The sequence below is a fragment of the Neofelis nebulosa genome, chromosome 15 (genome assembly GCF_028018385.1).
Source record: "Neofelis nebulosa isolate mNeoNeb1 chromosome 15, mNeoNeb1.pri, whole genome shotgun sequence".
Classification (NCBI taxonomy): Eukaryota; Metazoa; Chordata; class Mammalia; order Carnivora; family Felidae; genus Neofelis; species Neofelis nebulosa.
In genome coordinates, this window is record NC_080796.1 from 22181488 (window position 1) to 22200909 (window position 19422).

Sequence of the window (19422 nt, forward strand, 5' to 3'; positions counted from 1 at the left end):
GAGAGAGCGTGAGCGGGGGAGGGGCAGAGAGCAAGGGAGACACAGAATCTGAAGCAGGCTCCAGGCTCTGGACTGTCAGCACAGAGCCCGACGCAGGGTTCAAACTCCCAAACCAACCACGAGATCATGACCTGAGCTGAAGTCGGACGCTTCACCAACTGAGCCACCCAGGCACCCCATCCAAGAACATTTTATAGGAACACTAACAGCAGTGTGTTTCTTCCTCACACTTCTACACATGCATGGAGGCGTGGCTCCATTGATTTCTGCACTTAACCAGCATATGATCTAGTGATGTTATTTGCCTTCCACATTGGACAGTGAGTTTCTCAAGGGCCAGGGCTGAATATTATTTTTCTTACACACAGTACAAGGCACATAATAGGCTCTCTATAATATTTGATGAACTGAACTTTTTGAGGGGGAGCTCTTCCTCCATGGGTATAAATCATTCTGGAATTCCCCTTTACTATTTCAATCCTACATCCCCTTTTTCCTCTCTTGGGCCCTTCCAAATCCAAAATGGTTTCCCATTTTGGGAGGTCAATGTTGAGTCACACCGATAAGGTGGGGCAGGGGAGGAGGGTAAATAACGTAAAAACAAAGGAAAAGATTAAATTTGAGGTTTTATCATATGGTGCCTTTAAGTGAATTAGAAAAAGTCCCCCTTCCTGATGACAGGGCACATGGTTTGTGCAGGGATTTCAGCCCCAGTACCTACCCTCAGCTGGTGCCCTTGTGTAGAACATAGCCTGCACAAATCTATTTCGTGGTCCTGAGAAGGACTCATTCTGTTTTATTTTTCCTTGCAGTTAACCTTAACCTAAAAATTCCTAGAGATTCCTGAAGTATCCCCAATAATATTTAGAGTTAATCTTTGGTTCTTTGTTTTGCACCTGTCTATAAGCCATATTCTGATGTGAAGCAGAAATGAGATTCAAAATGCTGCATCTTCAAATCACTTCACATGTCCCTCAAATAACCCTCCACATCCCTGGCATTCTCACATCCTGCTATCCCCACCTGTCATTACAGCACCTCTCTCAAATCAAGTTCTTCTCCAAGGTACCAAGACCAGAGATACCATCTTTCAAGACTAAGCTGGTTCAGAGTGGAAATCAAGATGAAGGCTCCTGAAAATCACAAAGAACGAACGACGCTCAGCTCTGCGTCTGTTTGCCAAGGACAGTACTGCCAACTGATATCACACTGAAAGCCATTTCCATACCTAATTCCCATTGGTTGCTTGCCAACTTACTTTCATTCTGATTGGCTACGTATATCATCCCCCACTCCCAATCCAGAAGCAGCTAAGTGATCCAGTTCCAGAGAAGCTTGCATTTCTTAATGCTCAAGCTGTGTCTATACCCACAACTGTTTTAACTGATTTTCTTTGCCTGCCATGGTCATACACCATGTAGACAGAACCTCCTCCTACATGTTTTTAAATATATATTCTTGTTTTTCTTTCTCCAGCCCTAATCCTCTTTAACACTGCCTGGTCTCCCTTCTGATTTTTTCATTTACCCTTTTCCATTTTCTACCTATCCTTCCTTTTCAATGGGAATTTCTCACTTGTGGTACTTAATTTGAAGAAACAATATTACTCTTCATAGGAGGACAAATGTATCCCAAATTATGCGATGCCAAGCTTAATAGATTTTTGCCTCAAATATAATCACTAAAAACAAAGACAGTATAAATTTAAACAAATAAACATTATTCATCAATTTGTAGTTTATTTCCAAGGAAGTTACTTGTGACAATGAAATTCTACTCTCTCATTCCTTTGTCATTCGAATCTAATCCTCTCCCCCAGGGCATCATGGATACCACCACAGCAGTGAGATTACTAAATTTGTCATCCTTTTTCTCCATCACTACGTATCAAAGAAGCTTTGACAAATGAAAGTCTCAATTTCTACTTGAAACTTTAAAGAGTTTTAGTCAACATTTCTATGTCTGGCCCTGATTGCAGCAACCACCATTGGTTGCTGCCCATAAACCATTCTCCAAAATATTTGCATTTTGTTGTTGTCTGGTATGGTTCTTTTAAACCACTCAGCCCATAAATTCCAAGGAACATGTTTTTTTGTTTGTTTTTTTTAAATTGTCTTATCACAGGGTCTGAGAGACCCATTCCTTTCTCTTTCCCATGCCCTTACTTAAGTCTCCTAGTTACCAAGTTTACTACCATTTCTCCCATTTTCATCTTTGTGTTATCTATACCACTTGTTGCCTTGAATTCTCTCAACTGCTTCATATAATTTTGAGTAACATCCTTCCACCTTCCATCTAGTTCCTATCCTGCTGTCCCCTCAGGCTCACTTGGGTCACCTAGACCCTACAGGTAAGTCTCATGAAGCTTTACATTTCAAAATTCAGTTTCTCCATGGTTTTTAGAAAAATCCTCATACCTCAAGAATACTTGGACAAAATTCATAGTTGGCTCTAGGTTACACATAGTTCCTCTAGTGATCGCACATAACTAAAATACAGAGATGATCAAATTCCTTTACATTACAATCTTTCCCATAGAGCTTTAAAGAAAAGCAATAATAGGGGTGCCTGGGTGGCTCGGTTGAGCGTCTGACTCTTGATTTCGGCTCAGGTCATGATCTCATGGCCATGAGATGGAGCCCGCATGAGGTGCTGCACTGACAGCACAGAGCCTGCTTGAGATTCTCTTTCTCCCTCTTTTTTTCTCCACCACCCCCCATGCTTGTGTACATGCACGTTCGCTTGGTCTCCTTCTCTCTAAAAATAATTTTTTTTAATTTAAAAAAGAATTAAAAAAGAAAAGCAATAATAAATCTGTGTGTCACCATTTTTGGCAGAGCCAGCTGAGTAGACTGTGACAGCTTTAGGAGTTGAGGGCTGAGGGGCTGCCCAGGATGTTCTCCCCCAACCCCATATTCTGATAATAGATTATATTATCAGAATCCTTTCTCTTTCCCATATTCTGATAATAGATTATAGTATCTGACTGAGACAAGGTTGGTTAGTCATAACCCTAATGCATCCCCCTAATACAATGATTGGTTCAGGGATGGGCATGGGACTCAGGACCATTTAGATGGTTCCTCAGCTTGGTATATATCACTGTCGAGACAGAGAGAGCTGTTCTCTTTGCATTTGGTTTCTAGCTATGACAATGATTGCCTAGAGCAGCTGGAGGTCATCCTCCCAGATGCACTGAGAAAGTCCACCTCAAGTCGGAGCAGTTCCAGAAGGTGCCACCTTAGATATCTGTGAGGTCTTATGACCTCACAATCCCACCTGAGATTTTATCTTTTCTCAGAATCCATTTCTTATTTTGAGACCTTTTGGCTTCTAGAAAGGCTGGGAATGAGAAACACTTTTATTTTTAAACTCAGTGGGTACTGGCTCCATTATATTTCTTCTAAATTTCATTTGAAAACTGAACTGTTCCTTTTTGGCTCATCTCTCTCCTCTCATGTTGTAGCAGAAGCAGCCAGGTGGCACTTGAACACTATCTAGAAAAATCCTTAGCAGGACCATTGAGTTCATTACTTAGACAACAGTGTGGTCAAATTTACCACCATCACATAACAAGGGCCTCTCTTCTCCAGTTTCTAATAACATTTTCTTCCCCTTCCTATAAACTCCCACTAATAACCTCCCAGAGACCTTTAAAGATTCTGCAGACTTTCACGAACACTCTCCTCTAGGCCCTCTGGGGTTCCAAAAAGGCAATATCACATATTTTAGGTACTTCTGGTACTTAATTTGAAGAAACAATATTACTCTTCATAGGAGGTCAAATGTATCCCAATTATGCGATGCCAAACTTAATAGATTTTTGCTTCAAATACAATCACTAAAAACAAATATAGTATAAATTTAAACAAATGAACATTATTCATCAATTTTTAGTTTATTTTCAAGGAAGTTATCTTGTGACAATGAAATTCTACTCTCTCATTCCTTTGTCATTCCAATCTAATCCTCTCCCCCAGGAGAGGGGTTTGTTATGTCATTTTCTCGCTTCCACAGTCTAAAATGTGTATGTTATACATTACTGCATAACAAAGAGACACAAAACTTAGTAGGTTAAAACAACAACAATCATTTATTTAGCTGACATCTACAATTTTAGCAGGACTCAACAGAGAAGGCTCCATACTGCATTGGCTGTGGTGGCTTGATTGAAGGATCTGCTTCCGAGATGGCTCACTAGCAGTGACTGTTAGCTGAAGCTCAGACAGGGCTGTGGGTTAGGGCCTCAGTTTCTGTCCATATGGGTCTCTCCACACAGACTGGTTTCCAAGACTGAGCATCTCAAATGAACTAGCTGGAAACTGCATCACCTTTTATGATCTATGGAAATCACATAGTATTACTTCCACGATAAGCACAGGCCTGCCCAGATTCAAGAGGAGAGAGTAGAGACCCACCTCTCTATGTGAGGAATGTCAGGATTACATTGTAAGAAGAGCATGTAGGACAGGAGATGGGGCCAACTTGGAAAATACAATGTATCACATTTTAGATTAAAAAAAATCAGAGTGTATTGTCAGCCCTTTATAATTTGGGGCATCATGTTCACCTTAATAGCATTCTGCCTGCTTCAACTCAGTCTAGAGCAGTTCTCAAAGGCTGGACCATAGACCAGTGGTGATTCATGACAAAAGTTCCATCATACATGGCATAATGAGAAAAATATAACAGTTCATAATAAAGCTTAATTTATTCAATTTAAAGGACAGAACCTAACAATGAAATCACACCTTCCCTTCTTTTCTGATGTTAAAATCTTCTCTTTTATTAAATAACAGTGATAGCAGATAGTAACTGTTTTCTTAATGATGTCATATCAATCTCCTCCATTTTTTCACATTTTTCCAATCAAACTACAGAAGTCTCAGGAACCACTGTCTAGCGTTTATCATAGCACTGAATTTAGCCTTTACTTGACCCCTTTCTAAATAATTTAATTTACTAGTCTGCACATTGAAATTGTAATTACTCTACGGGTGTTCAGAAGAAGTCCTGCACCTACCTGTGTAGCAGCTCAAACTCAAAGCATATGGGCATTTGAACTCTCCTATGAATAAATGTATAATTCAGTGCAACAACAGATCACAAGAAGTACTATATCTCTCTAAACTCAGATCCTCACATCAGCGGAATCTTTGACATGGGATCCAGGAATCCTTTGGTAATCACCAGGTTCACATGCCTAAAAACTAGTACAGCATTCAAGATGAAGGTCAGAAAACAGAGGAGAAACTAGATACACAGTCATGACGTTGTACGTGTGTGGGGCCGGAGAAGCGGGAGCCGCAACAGGGCACCGGCACAAAGAAGGTAATGGAGTGAAGGGTTCAGGAGTCATTTTTCGAAAGAACTCTATGAATAAGGTAGCACCAAAAGAGAATTCATTCAACTGTTATTTACTAACTTACTACCTTATGGGCTCTTGAGGTATGAAGAAAAACATGACAAATCCCCTACCCTCAAAAAGCTCATAATCCGCAAGGGAAGACAAATATGTGAACAATTAAATAGAATATATATGTGGCTATTAGCACTACAGATACTCCAGAGAAGGAGGGATTCGTTCTTCCTAACACTGGGGATAAAAAAGGTCACGGGGTGAAGAATTATAGACTGCTTTGCCAAAGGTCAGAATAGGCTTTTTTTTTTTTTTTCATCTTTATTGAGGCATAACTGACATAGAAATGTCTGTAAGACAGACTGACTTTTGAGAAGTTTCCATTGCTGGAGGCAAGATGAAGAATAGGAATTGGCATCTTAGTTCAGGCTGCTACAACAAAAGACCATAGCTGGCTACTTTATAAACAACAAACATTTATTTCTTACAGTTCTGGAGGCTGGGAAGTCCAAGATTATGGTGCCAGAAGATTCAGTGTCTGGTGAGAGCCTACCTCCTATACGGCTCATTTTGCTGTAACCTCACATGGGTGCTAAGGGCAAGGGAACTGTCTGGAGGTCTCTTTTATAAGAACCTAATCCCATTCAAGAGGGTTCTGCCCTCATAACCTAATCACCTCCGAAAGGCTCCACCTCCTAATACTGCCACTTTGAGCATTAGATTTTAACATGTGAATTTGCAGAGGGGAGCAGTGGGGGCATGACATACAACACATACAGACCACAGCAGCTGGTAAAGGAGTTAGAAAAGCAGTAAAGGAACCACAATGACATAAGGGTGCCAGTCAAGGAGTTTTAAAAAGACAGCGTTACTACATACATCAAAAGCTTCAAGAAGTTGGAAGAGAAGAACTAAAAGGCGAATAAAGGAGAGAGAGGTTTATTTTATATTAAGGATCTCCAGAACTGTCTCAGTTTTATCTACGAATCTTTGAAGTAAGATTCAGGAATCATCCCCCTAATCATCAGGACCACATTGCCTGGAAGGTAACGACATACTCAAGATCAAGGCTCAGAAAATACGGTAGAAACAATAAAAATGGCAACTAGCCTTGTCCCAAATTACTGCAGTCCTTAAAGGTAACAGACTTCTCACAATGTACAATAGTAAGAGAGCAGAGCCAACACAGATAGACCTCCTTCCTTGTAGACCTCCACAAACACCCATTGGATCTACCAGAGGGAGTGAGAGTTATTGCCCTATTCTTTTGCTTAAGGCAAAAATGGAATGGAATTGCTGAAATGGAATTGCTCATGCATAAAAAAGATCTCAAAACTTAAAAATCTGTGACACAAATTTAAAGTGTTATCTCAAAACCGTAGTTGAGAAAGTGTCAGCTGATGAGCAATTACTGAATTGCTTTTTTCTTTTCCATCCCCTCTATAATGAAAAACTAGCTTTTAGTGTAGGACAAAAAAGAAAAGGTCTTAAGAACAACACATAAATGTGGTTGTTTTTTTTTTTTTTTTAACATGTCGTTTCTATAAAAAATTTCAGGAAAATCAGAGTAGTAGAAGGTTTGGGGGCTTTTAGATAAACTAGGGGGAAAAAAAGACATTCCAAACCACTAATATGAAACCAAACCAACACTGATATTTAAAACATAAAAAATAGGGGGTGCCTGGGTGGCTCAGTCGGTTAAGCATCCAACTTCGGCTCAGGTCGTGATCTCACGGTTGGTGAGTTCGAGCCCCACGTCAGGCTCTGTGCTGACAGCTCAGAGCTTGGAGCTCGAAGCCTGGAGCTTGCTTCCAATTCTGTGTCTCTTTCTCTCTCTGCCCCTCCCCCACTTGTGCTCTGTCTCTCTTCATCAAAAATAAATGTAAAAAAAATGTTTTAATCATAAAAAATATAAAACAGAACAGAAAGAGAGCATGGAGTCCAGTTAAAATATCTATATTGTCAAACCTACAGAATAAGGGAAAGCTAAATATACATGTGTGTGTGGAGAGAGAGAGAGAGAGAGAGAGAGAGAGAGAGAAGAAGAAGAAGAAGAAGAAGGAGGAGGAGGAGGAGGAGGAGGAGGAGGAGGAAGCTAAAGAAATGAGCAGATTTTACTAAAAGACTAAATCCCACCTCACAGGTAAATTTTAATTTGGATATAAAAAGTAATAGTTGTAGGGGCACCTGGGTGGCTTAGTCAGTTAAGCATCCGACTTCGGCTCAGGTCATAATCTCCCAGTTTGTGAGTTCAAGACCCATGTCAGGCTCTGTGCTGACAACTCAGCCTGGAGCCTGCTTCGGATTCTGTGTCTCCCTCTCTCTTTGCCCCTTCCCCGCTGGCGCTCTTTCTCTCTCTCTCTCTCTCTCTCTCTCTCTCTCTCTCTCTCTCTCTCTCTCTCTCTTTCTCTGTCTCTCTCAAAAATAAACATAAAAAACAAAACAAAAAAAGTAATAGTTGTTTAAGAAGAGGACCCTGAGGGGAGCCTGGGTGGCTCGGTCAATTAACTGTCCGACTCTTAATTTCAGCTCAGGTCATGGTATCATGGTTGGTGGGATTGATTCTCATGTTGGGCACAGAGCCTGCTTGGGATTGGGGTTCTCTCTCTCTCTGTTTCTGTCACTCCACTCCCTTGCTTGAGTGATCTCTCTCAAAATAAATAAATAAACCATATAATTAAAAAAGAAGGAAGAAGGAAGAAGAAGACGAAAACCCTGAGCCAAACCATTCTTAATATATCCTTGCTCCAGAATGTCTTCCCATAGCTTTTCTTTTGAAAGAGGGAGAACAAACTTTTCCTCTGGAAATAGCTAATATGTCTTTTCTAATAGAATTCTTCAGTTAAATGGAAATTTCCTGCCTCTGTTAGAAAACTGTTAGATTCTCTATATAGCTTTTAGAGCTTCCAGAGAGACTTTGTGAGTGATTCACACCCACACTGTCTGGGAGCAGCATGTGGAACTCACACGGAGCCACACTTGAAGCAGAGGCAAGGACAGAGCGTCTGGAATTACACGTGCTGAATAGGGTAAAACAAAAAAAGGGTGATTCATACCTAAACATTCTTATAAAGCCCTACATGTATTTTCTTAACTTCAGTTGGCATGAGTAAGTTTGCTTTTATAAATATTAGAAGAAAGTGTGGTTTTTTACAAAATATATATTCAGTAGAAGGTAAGATCTTGACTTCTTTTCTGACCATGGCTTAGACTACAGATTTGGCACTTTTCACTTGACCTGGAAGGAAGCAGATTTTAAAATTACATTTAATTTTAAAGCTTGTCATATAAAACAAAAATGAAGCCAGTTGTCAAATAATTGCCAGTCTGAACCAGTCATTAATCAAGCCTTGGGGTTGGTATGTCAATTCTAGTATTCTCCTCCACCTTTTTTTTTTTTTTTAATTTAAAGGTATGAGGTCACATTTCCCATATAATTGGTATTATTGTTCCTAATTCTGCCATTGAATAGAATAACTGAATAAACTGCTTAACCTCACCAGTCTTCACTTTCCTCCTTGTAACTTGAGGGGGTTATTTGAGAGGTCCCATCAAGACTAACACTTCCATCATGTGAAGGTATAAGATACTGGGGTGCTTGGAGGGGGTATAGAAGACCTGAGGGGGGCAGAGAGGTGATTCTTCCTTAGCGATGAGAAGGGAAGGAGGGAAAGGTGATGGACCAGGCTAACAGCAGTGGTAGAACAGAGAGAGAGGGTGAGAACCAGATTGTACCACAATGACAGGGAGAGAGGGTGAGAACAAGATTGTACCAGGTCTTAGTCATCTCACTTTTGGACTATGTTGGTCTCACTCCCTCTAGTCTCTTCTCCATCCATTTTATAAGGAAACCCATATTATTCTCTCCTACTGAATCCTTCTTCTCTGCTTACCCCAAAGCATTTAATGGCAGCCCTCTGCCCTGGATAAAGACCAAACTTCTAAGCTTATAATTCAGTACTTTTAATGAAATGAGCACCAGTTAACTTTTCAACCTTATTTTTCACTGTTCCTCACAGACTTCACTATAATTAGCCAGATGGATCCTGGCCACTTCCCCACTCCCACCTTCAAGCCTTTTGTCATCCTATGGTGCCTTCATTCCAGAACTCCCTTCATATTCCAGCCTGGCTACCCATCCTTTCAGACAATTCCTCTTTCTTCATGATGCTTCCTCCTAATAGCTAGGCTTCTCTGAACATACACAGTACTGAGTTTATCTTTTCTAGTTTGTAGTTTTCACAAACTAGGTAGTAGGCTGCTTCAAGACAAGGACGGTGTAAAGCATCTGTCTCCCTTCAGGGGACCTAGGAGTGTGCTATCTATGCATATGCTCAATAGACATCTGGTAAAGATGGCAAGGGATACTCTGCCATACTACCTAGATTAGATTGTCTTAACCTTTAAAAAACCATAGCCCCTTTTGATTAAAAAAAAATCATTGCATACTCATAATCCAACATTCAAAAGAATGGGTTCACATCATACACAAAAAATAACTTAGATTGGACCATAGAGCTAAATGAAAAAAGCTAAAACTACAAAAGTCTTACCAAAAAGCCCATAAGAGTAAATGCTGGTGACCTTGGGTTAGTCAATGTATCCTAGATACGACACTGCACACATAAGCAACGAAAGGAAAACTAAGGTCAACTGGACTTCACACTTAAAGGCTTTTTTGCTTCAAAGGACACAATCAAGAAAATGAAAAGATAATCTACAGAATGGGAGAAAATATTTGCAAATCACATATCAGATAAGGGAACTGAATTCAAAATACATAAAGAACTCTTACAAGTCAACAAGAAAAAGACAACCCAATTTAAAAGTGGGCAAAGGAGTCCAATAGACACGTCTCCAAAGAAAATATACAAATAGCCAGTCAGCACATGAAAAGATGTTTAACATGATTAATAATTAAGGAAATGCAGGGGCGCCTGGGTGGCTCAGTCGGTTAAGCGTCCGACTTCAGCCCGGGTCACGATCTCGCGGTCCGTGAGTTCGAGCCCTGCGTCAGGCTCTGGGCTGATGGCTCAGAGCCTGGAGCCTGCTTCCGATTCTGTGTCTCCCTCTCTCTCTGCCCCTCCCCCGTTCATGCTCTGTCTCTCTCCGTCCCAAAAATAAATAAACGTTAAAAAAAAAAAAAAAACTTTAAAAAATATAAAAAAAAATAATTAAGGAAATGCAAATCTGAACTATATTAAGGTATCACTTCACACCCACTAGGATGGCTAAAAGTTTTTTAAAAGACAATGATAGGGGCGTCTGAACTATATTAAGGTATCACTTCACACCCACTAGGATGGCTAAAAGTTTTTTAAAAGACAATGATAGGGGCGCCTGGGTGGCTCAGTCGATTAAGTGTCTGAGTTCGGCTCAGGTCATTATCTCACAGTTTGTGGGTTCGAGCCCCGCATGGGGCTCTATGCTACCAGCTCAGAGCCTGGAGCCTGCTTCGGATTCTGTCTCCCTCTCTCTCTGCCCCCTCCCCTGCTCATTCCCTCTCTCTCTCTCTCTCTCAAAAATAAATAATAAAGATTAAAAATTTTTTTTTTAAAAAGGACAATGATAGATGTTGATAATGTTGTGGATAAATTGGAATCTTCATATAGCCTGCTTATTGGAAACATTCAGCAGTTCCTCAAATGAAGAGGCAGAGTTACCATACGGCCCAGCAATTCTCCCAAGAGAAATGAAAACATGCAGTCATACAAATTTGTACACAAAAGTTCACAGCAGCATTATTTACAATAGTCAAAAGCATGGAAAGTTAAATATGCATCAACTAATGAATATATAGGTAAGTTGGGGTAAGTTTGAATGCATAGAAGAATATTATTCAGAACAAAAAGGAATACGGATGTTACAACATGTATGGACCTTGAAAACAGCATGCTAAATGAAAGAAGCCAGACACAAAATGGCACAAATTGTATGATTCTATTCATGAAATGTCCACAATGGGCAAATCTTGTCCAGAATGGGTAATTCTATAGAAATACAAAAGATAAATGGTTGTAGGAGCCTTATGGGAAGGAGGGCGGGGGGAAGGGGTTACTGCGAATGGGTATGGTGTTTCCTTTTGGGGTGTTTATGTTCTAAAATTAGATGGTGGTGATGATTATATAACTCTGTGGATATATTGAAAACCAGTGGATTGTGCATTTTTAAATGGTGAATTTTATAGTATAATAATTAAGTCTCAATAAAACTGATATTTTAAAAATTCTTAGGGATGCCTGTCACCAAGTGCAGCTTCCCCATTGACAGGAGACTGTTCCCCCAACAGGATTTTCAAAGCACAGTTATAATACTGAAAGTGCTTTTTCAAATTCTGCCATTCTATCTCCTAGGAGGACTGGCTTTCCTAGTTGAAAATCAAAGGCATAGTAAATTATATAAAATTAATAAATAATGGCAACAATATCAATATTAGACATTCTCTACAGAAATAATAATTGTTACTAATATTGAAGCTAATAATAAATCTAGGGAGTTATATCATACTTGTATCATGAGCTTGTAAAAGGTTAATGAAGATTGTCAAAATCAGAAGTTGTTAACCTCAGAAATAACATTGAACATTGAATATTCATCTTTTCTGACATTCAAACCATTTTTATCCAAAACTTACGCGGTGTTGCCATTTTTGTGAAGATAGGAGTCACAATATCTTCCAATTGTTGTTTCTGCTCCAAAAGCTCGCTGACAGAAGCTTCCAAATGGGTTTCCAACCATTCATTTTTTGTACGGCATGCACTGAGGATGGTATTCTAGAGATAGAAACAGAATTTACTTTCTACTTGTTTATTAAAAAATAAAACTCTATAGTATCTCTGAACTAGCACTGTGCAAGAGAACTTTCTGTGATGGTGGAAATGCTCTATCTGCATCGTCCAATGTAGTCACCATTTGACAGTTATCCACTGAGTGCTAGAAAAGGGACAAGTGTGACTGAGGAACTCAATTTATTTAATTTTCAATCAGTTCTAACTTAAAATAACTACATGCGGCTAGTGGCTGCTATATTGGTCAGTGCAGCTCTAACATTAGTAGAATGTTGTGTAAAATAAAACTCATAATTTACAGTCCTGAAGCCCTGGGCCAGTGTACATCCTCTCCCTAATTCTTTATTTTCATTGAGCCCTGTGACAAAGGGAAGTGTTTGCAAAGGTTGGAGAATAGGTGGATGGTATGAACTGGATGCAACCCAACAGGAAGTTTATTCCCTCTCAGAGGGTTCAGAAGAGAGGAAGTGCCAGAAACGCAAGAAGAGCTCCACCTCACTGAAAACTTCTCAATTTGCATCAAAGCTATCTCGGCACACATGCAGCAAACGGAGGGTATCTGATTTAAGATGTTTATTGTTCTGTGGTTCATAATAAGAAAGAGAAAAGAATGCATTTTTTGCATGTCCTGTCCCTATTATTAAATAGGCAGTAGTGTATGCAGACATATGTAAAATCAAGTGGATTTGGAAGGATGGCCATAATATATTATTAAAAGAAAAAAAAGCAAATTAAGGATAAATATATAGTTTTATAAAAATATATATAAATTTGTATTTATATTTATATATTTTATAAATATATAGTTTTATAAAAAACAAAATATATAAAAAAATATATAAATTTGTATTTATATTTATATATTTTATAAATATATAGTTTTATAAAAAACAAAATCTTATAAAACTGTATGTGTGAATACATGTGTTTATATAACTGAAATGGTGAAATTTGTATGGTGAAACTAACACAAGATTGTTATCAGAACCCCAGGACAGTAAGACTGGAAATGGAAGAAAGAAAGCTAGTAAGTTTGCTTTAGGCATTTCAATTTTATTCTAATTATTACTATTTGTATATAATATTTTCTAGCTCAAATAACCAAATATTTAAAAATTGAAATTAAAAGAACTTTTATAGTACCTAGTTGAACAGAGTACTGTCTGTGCCAGGAAATTTTTCTTTCTCAGATTTAATAGCTGCAATAGCTACTCTAATAGAACTTGGCCTATATTTTGTTGGTTTCATAAGAGATTTTGTAAACTGTTTTACAAACCACAAGTGAAATGTGTCATATTCTCAGACTTGGAGCTGTCTTACACTTTTAGCAATAGCTAATTCTTTTTCATCAGAATTAGAAGTCACAGGGAATTCACAGAACATCTTGCACAGAAATGCAAGAGATCTTTTAAAACCAAATCACATTTCTAGTACCTGGAGCATATCTTTTTATTTTAGTGTACATCCAAAGCAATAAATTAGTCCATATGTAATGCTTAGTATATGGTAAATGTGGCAAGCTGGCTTTAGAATTAGCTGTCTTTATATTTGTGCCTTTGTTTACCATCATGTATAATATGAAACATTACGAAATATGTAATGTATATATACATAGATACTAAAATATGATGTATATGTAAGTTTTAAAGCAAAACTTAATGACATGAGTATCAGTAGAACTCACTAATCAACAGAATAACCAGAACATGGCCGGTACTATTAACACTATTTCTGTGCTTCTCCCCTAACTTATCCCCCTGCCCTCTTCCAACAGATCATCACAATCTGTGTTTATAACTTTGCTTTTCTTTTCTAATAGTTTTACCCCATATGTAGAAATCCCTAAACAATATAGTTTCATTTTGCTTGGTTTTGAGCTATAAAGCTCAAATTTCATAAGAAAATCTCTACAGTCTTTGGTGATTTTTTCTTCACTTCAACAATACATTTCAAAATGTATTTATGTTGTTGGATGTAATACTTAGTACATGTATCTCTATGTCACTCTTTAATATCATTTCATTTAATTTTTATCATTCTCTTTTCACTAGTTTACTAAGGAAGGAGGGAAGGAAGGAAGGAGTAAGGGTAGATAAGAGGGAGGGAAGAAGCAAGGGAGGGAGAAGACACCAGCAAGGACCACGACCTACCTCTAGAGCATTAGTATAAGAAATTAAAGATAAAAGGCAAAAATCTCAAAAGACTTCTGAACAAACAGTAGTCACAATGCAGTACCTTGTCTTCCTTAAAGAGCTTCCCTGGTCCCTTTTCTGTGTCTGTAACAGCTGCAGAGACCTTTGCAATATATTTTTTCAGAGTCAGCCTTGCATCTGAAGGAACAGGACAATAAATAGCACAATAAGACAAAGACTAAAAAATATGCTCAACTATTTCCACTGTACTATTATACATCCAGAGTTTATAAAGACTGTATGTAGGAGATTTGTTGAGGTTGCTTTCACTGAATTTCAAGATAGATAATACTCAACTAGCACAGTGCTTTGGGACACTCACTGTGTTCCTACAATAACTCCTAAAATTTTGAAGACAAATAAACATGTGATAATTAATCCCAACGAGATCATATTCCATTAAAATATCTACTCTGGAAGGGCACCTGGGTGGCTCAGTTGGTTGAGCGCCCAACTCTTGATTTTGGCTCAGGTCACGATCCCAGGGTCATGGGATCAAGCCCCCTGTCATGCTCCACACTAAGTGTGGAGCCTGCTTAAGATTCTCTCTCTTTCCCTCTTTCCCCCTTTCCCTTGCTCACACTCACTCTCTTACTCTAAAAAATAAAAATAAATAAAAATAAACATAAAAATAATCTACTCTGGAGAAAGGAACAAAAACTCATTTCCAATAGACAAACTGTCACTTGCTTTACCCTTCATGATCCTTCAAAATAAATTCCAAAATAGCTTTTCTCTTTAAAAAAAAAAAAAGGTGTTTAAAATAATTCCATTCACTATAGCACCCATAGTAATGTCATCACAAAATCTGCAAGACTTGTTCGAATACAATTACACTTTGAGAGAAATAAAAGATTCAAATAAATGAAAAGGCTTACCATATTCCTAGATGGAACAACTGAATATTTCAAATTGTAGGTAAACTCCAAATTAATTTGGAGGTTGATGTATGTGCTCCCTGTGGCTGCTATACCAAATTGCCACAAATTTTTGGTGGCTTACAACAGTACAAATTTATTCTCCCACAGTTCTAGAGGCCAGAAGACTGAAATTGGTATCAGTGGACTAAAGTCAAGCTGTTGGCAAGGCTGAATACTTCAGAGGGCCTTAAGGGGAAAACCCATTTTCTTGCCCTTTTCAACTGCCAGTGGTGGCCTGTGTCCTTGACTGGTGGGGGGGGGGGGGGTCCTTCCTCCATCTTCAAAGGACCATAGGTCTCACCTGGATAATCTAGAATAATCTCTCCATCTCAAGATCCTTAACTGAAGGATCTACAAAATCCCTTTTGCCATATGAAGAAACATTCACAGGATCCAGGGATAATGACATATATATCTTTGGTAGCCATTTTTTAGCTCATCACAGCCTGCCCTAAAGTTCACATCCATCCCACAAGCAAAATACATTTACTCCATCCCAACATCCAAAAGTCTCAACCCATTACAAAATTAACCCATGTCCAATGCTCATCTAAAATATCATCAGCTCAAAAGTCTCATATCTCATCATCTAAATCATCTAAACAAGCTATGGGTGAAACTTTGGTGTGATCCATAATCCTGGGGTAAGATTCCTCTCCATCTGTATAGACTTGTGAAACTGGAAAACAAGTTCTCTACTTCCAAAATATAATGGTAACAATTGTAGACACTGGCATTCATAAAGGGAGAGAGTGAAAGGAAAACAGGAGCCACCAGTCCCAAGCAACTTTAGAATCCCACAATGCAAATCCTGTTAGGTGTCAAAACCTAGCAAGAATCCTCTGTGGCACAAGGCTCCAGCCTGAGTCATCCTTTTTGAGGAATGGTAGCATGTGTTTACAGGTGAATAGTCTCATCAGTCCATTTACTGTCTGTAGGGTTTGGGGAGTCCAGCAGCCTTTTTCTGTTTTGTTTTCTCTACTTCCCTCTGTTCAAACTGACAATGTTTCCTACCAGTATAACATTCTCAAAAATGCTGTGAGTCTCCTTGCAGGTCACAGAGACTCGTTTCATTAAACAAGAGGCTCCTCCACAGGTCTTTCTTGGATAATTTCATTTCTATTTCTGACTTCTGCTAAGATGGCTGAGGGGAGCCATGAGTCACACACCCAATCTTCTCAGCACCCACAAAACACTGTCCAACCACACCCATACCTTTTCTACAAAGCACACTTTCCTAACAGTGAATCTTCTAATTTTAGCACTGTTGCTACCTAGATAGGCTGAGAATTTCCCAAATCATCAAGTCCTGTTTCCCTTTTAACATAACAGTTTTTTCCTCAATTTATCATTCCCCTCTCACATTTTATTATAAACAAGAAGAAGAAACCAGGCCATGCCTTCAACACTTTGCTTGGAAATCTCTTCAGCTACATGTCCAAGTTCCCCACTTACAAGTTTTGCTTTCCATATATGGACAGGACACAATTCAGTCAAGCTTTCGGCCATAACCGCCCTTCCTCCAGTTTCCAATAACATGCTCATTTCCTTCTGAGCCCTCTCTCCAGCAGCATCTCTAACATGTTTCTACCAATAATCTGCTCAAAGCAACCTAGGCTTTTCCTATTCTGCACCTCAAAAATCTTCCATCTACTCATTACCCAATTCCAAAGCCACTTCTACATTTTTAGGTATTTGTTACAGCTGCACCTCACTTCCAGACACCAAAATCTGCATTGGTTCCCTATGGCTGCTCTAACAAATTATCACAGACTTGATGGCTTAAAACATTAATTTATTCTATTATAATTCTAGATGCCAGAAGTCTGAGATTGGTTTCACTGGACTAAAGTCAGGCATGGGTAGGGCTGATTCCTTCTGGAGGCCTGAGGAGAAAACCTATTCCTTGCCTTTTTCACCTTCTAGCAATTTTGTTTCCTCAGATTGTGACTTCTCCCAATACCTTCAAAGTGCATCACACCAATCTCTGCTTCTAGCATCACTTCACCTCTTCCTCTTCATGTCAAACATCTACTTCCCTCTTACAAGGACACTTGTGATTATATTTAGGGTCCATCAGGAGAATCCAGGATAATGTCTCACTCTCAAAATCCCTAATCATATCTGCAAAGTCCATTTTGCCCTATAACATTCACAGCTTGCACATTCATATAGGGCACATTTTGCCCTATAACATTCACAGCTTGCAGTGATTAGGACCAGATCTTCAGGGGCCATTATCCAGTCTACCATGATCAGCGTACAATTTCATGAAACTCCACATAAGAGTTTTTGAGAGACTTTAACAAAATCACTATACAGAAGAAAATGGCAACACAGTTGGAGGACGCTACACTTGCCTCATCCCACAAACCCAAATAGACAACTGTCAAATCATCCTAAATACCCCAGAAATGAAACTGAAGACTAACAGAACAATTCCACAACTAAAGGGTGAGAGGAGGCCATATTGAAGAAGAAGACGACGACGACGACGACGATGACAATGTCGGCAGCGGCAGAGACTTAGACAAGTCAAAGGAATGCCAAGACAAAGGAATTCATCCCAAATGAAAGAACAAGATAAGATCATGGTCAGAGATCTAATCAAAACAGATATAAGTAACATGCCTGATCAGGAATTTAAAGCAACAGTCATAAGGATATTCATAGGGGTTGAGAAAAGAATGGAAGACTTCAGGGAGACAATTACCACAGAGATAAGAGTTAAAAAAGAATCAGTCAGAGGGGCACCTGGATGGCTCAGTCAGTTAAGCGTCAGATTCTTGGTTTCGGCTCAGATCATGATCTCATGAGTTCAAGTCCTGCCAGTAGAACAAATCAATGAAATCAGGAGCTGATTCTTTGACAAACTTAATACAATTGATAAAGCTCTAGCCAGACTTATCAAACAGAAAAGAGAAAGGACCCAAATAAATAAAATCACAAATAAGAGAGGAAAAATAACAACCAACACCACAAAAATACAAACAATTATAGGAGAATATTATGAAAATCTATATGCCAACAAACTGGACAACCTGAAAGGAATTGGTAAATTCCTAGAAACATACAGACTCTAAAACTGCAACAAAAAATAAAAAACGTTTAACAGACTGATAACCAGCAAAGAAACTGAACCCATAATAAAAAGTCTCCCAACAAACAAAAGTCCAAGGCCAGATGGCTTCACAGGAGAATTCTACCAAACATCTCAAGAAGAGTTAATACCTATTCTTCTCAAACTGTTACAAAAAATAGAGATGGAAGGAAAACTTCCAGATTCATTCTATGAGGGCAGCATTACCCTAATACCAAAACCAGTCTCCACTAAAAAAGAGAACAACAGGTCAATACCTCTGATGAACATGGATACAAAAATTCTCAATAGAACTAGCAAATGGAATCCAACAGTACATTAAAAGAATCATTCACGACGATCAAGTGGGATTTATTTCTGGGCTGCAAGAGTGGTTCAATATTTGTAAATCAATCATGGTGATACACCACATTAATAAAAAAAAAGAACCATATGACTGTTTCAATAGATGCAGAAAAGCATTTGAGAAAGTACAATATCCATTCATGATAAAAACCCTCAACAAAATAAGAGTTAGAGGGAACATACCTCAACATAATAAAGGCCATAAATGAAAAACACAGCTAATATCATCCTCAGTGGGGGAAAACTGAGAGCTTTTCCTCTACAGTCAGGAATAAGACAGGGATGTCCACTCTCACCACCATTATTTAACATAGTACTGGAAGTCTTATCCAAACAGTCTAACACAAATAAAAGGCATCCAAATTGGCAGGGAAGAAGTCAAAATTTCACTACTTGCAGATGACTTGATACTGTATAAAGAAAACTGAAAAAATTGCTAGAACTGATACACAAATTCAGTAAAGTTGCAGGACACAAAATCAACATACAGAAATCTGTTGCATTTCTATACACCAATAATGAAGCAGCAGTAAGACAAATTAAGGAATCAATCCCATTTACAACTACACCAAAACCCATAATATACCTATGAAAAAACCTAATCAAAGAGGTGAAAGACCTGTACTCTGAAAACTACAAATCACTGATATAAGAAATTAAGGAGGACTCAAATAAATGAAAAGACATTCCATGCTTGTGGACTGGAAGAACAAATATT

General features: G+C 38.6%; 2 protein-coding genes across 6 annotated transcripts in view; both read right to left on the minus strand.

The window, feature by feature from the left end:
• SLC9C2 (solute carrier family 9 member C2 (putative)) overlaps positions 1-1193 on the minus strand; it is an 86721-nt gene extending 85528 nt beyond the window's left edge. For all 4 annotated transcript variants that reach the window (XM_058700263.1, XM_058700261.1, XM_058700262.1 and 1 more), the window contains exon 1: positions 1024-1193. The gene's annotated coding sequence lies outside the window, so the exon portion shown is untranslated. The remainder of the gene's footprint in view (positions 1-1023) is intronic.
• A 2877-nt stretch (positions 1194-4070) lies between these two features.
• ANKRD45 (ankyrin repeat domain 45) overlaps positions 4071-19422 on the minus strand; it is a 46264-nt gene continuing 30912 nt past the window's right edge. Inside the window, exons 4-7 of one of the 2 annotated variants that reach the window (XM_058701708.1) lie at positions 14383-14477; positions 11994-12132; positions 8416-8597; positions 4071-4341 (exon numbers count right to left, since the gene is read on the minus strand). In XM_058701708.1, coding sequence (XP_058557691.1) covers positions 8566-8597; positions 11994-12132; positions 14383-14477 — 266 coding nt within the window. In that variant the 3' untranslated portion in view covers positions 4071-4341; positions 8416-8565. The remainder of the gene's footprint in view (positions 4342-8415; positions 8598-11993; positions 12133-14382; positions 14478-19422) is intronic. The other variant, XM_058701709.1, reaches the window with a different exon arrangement.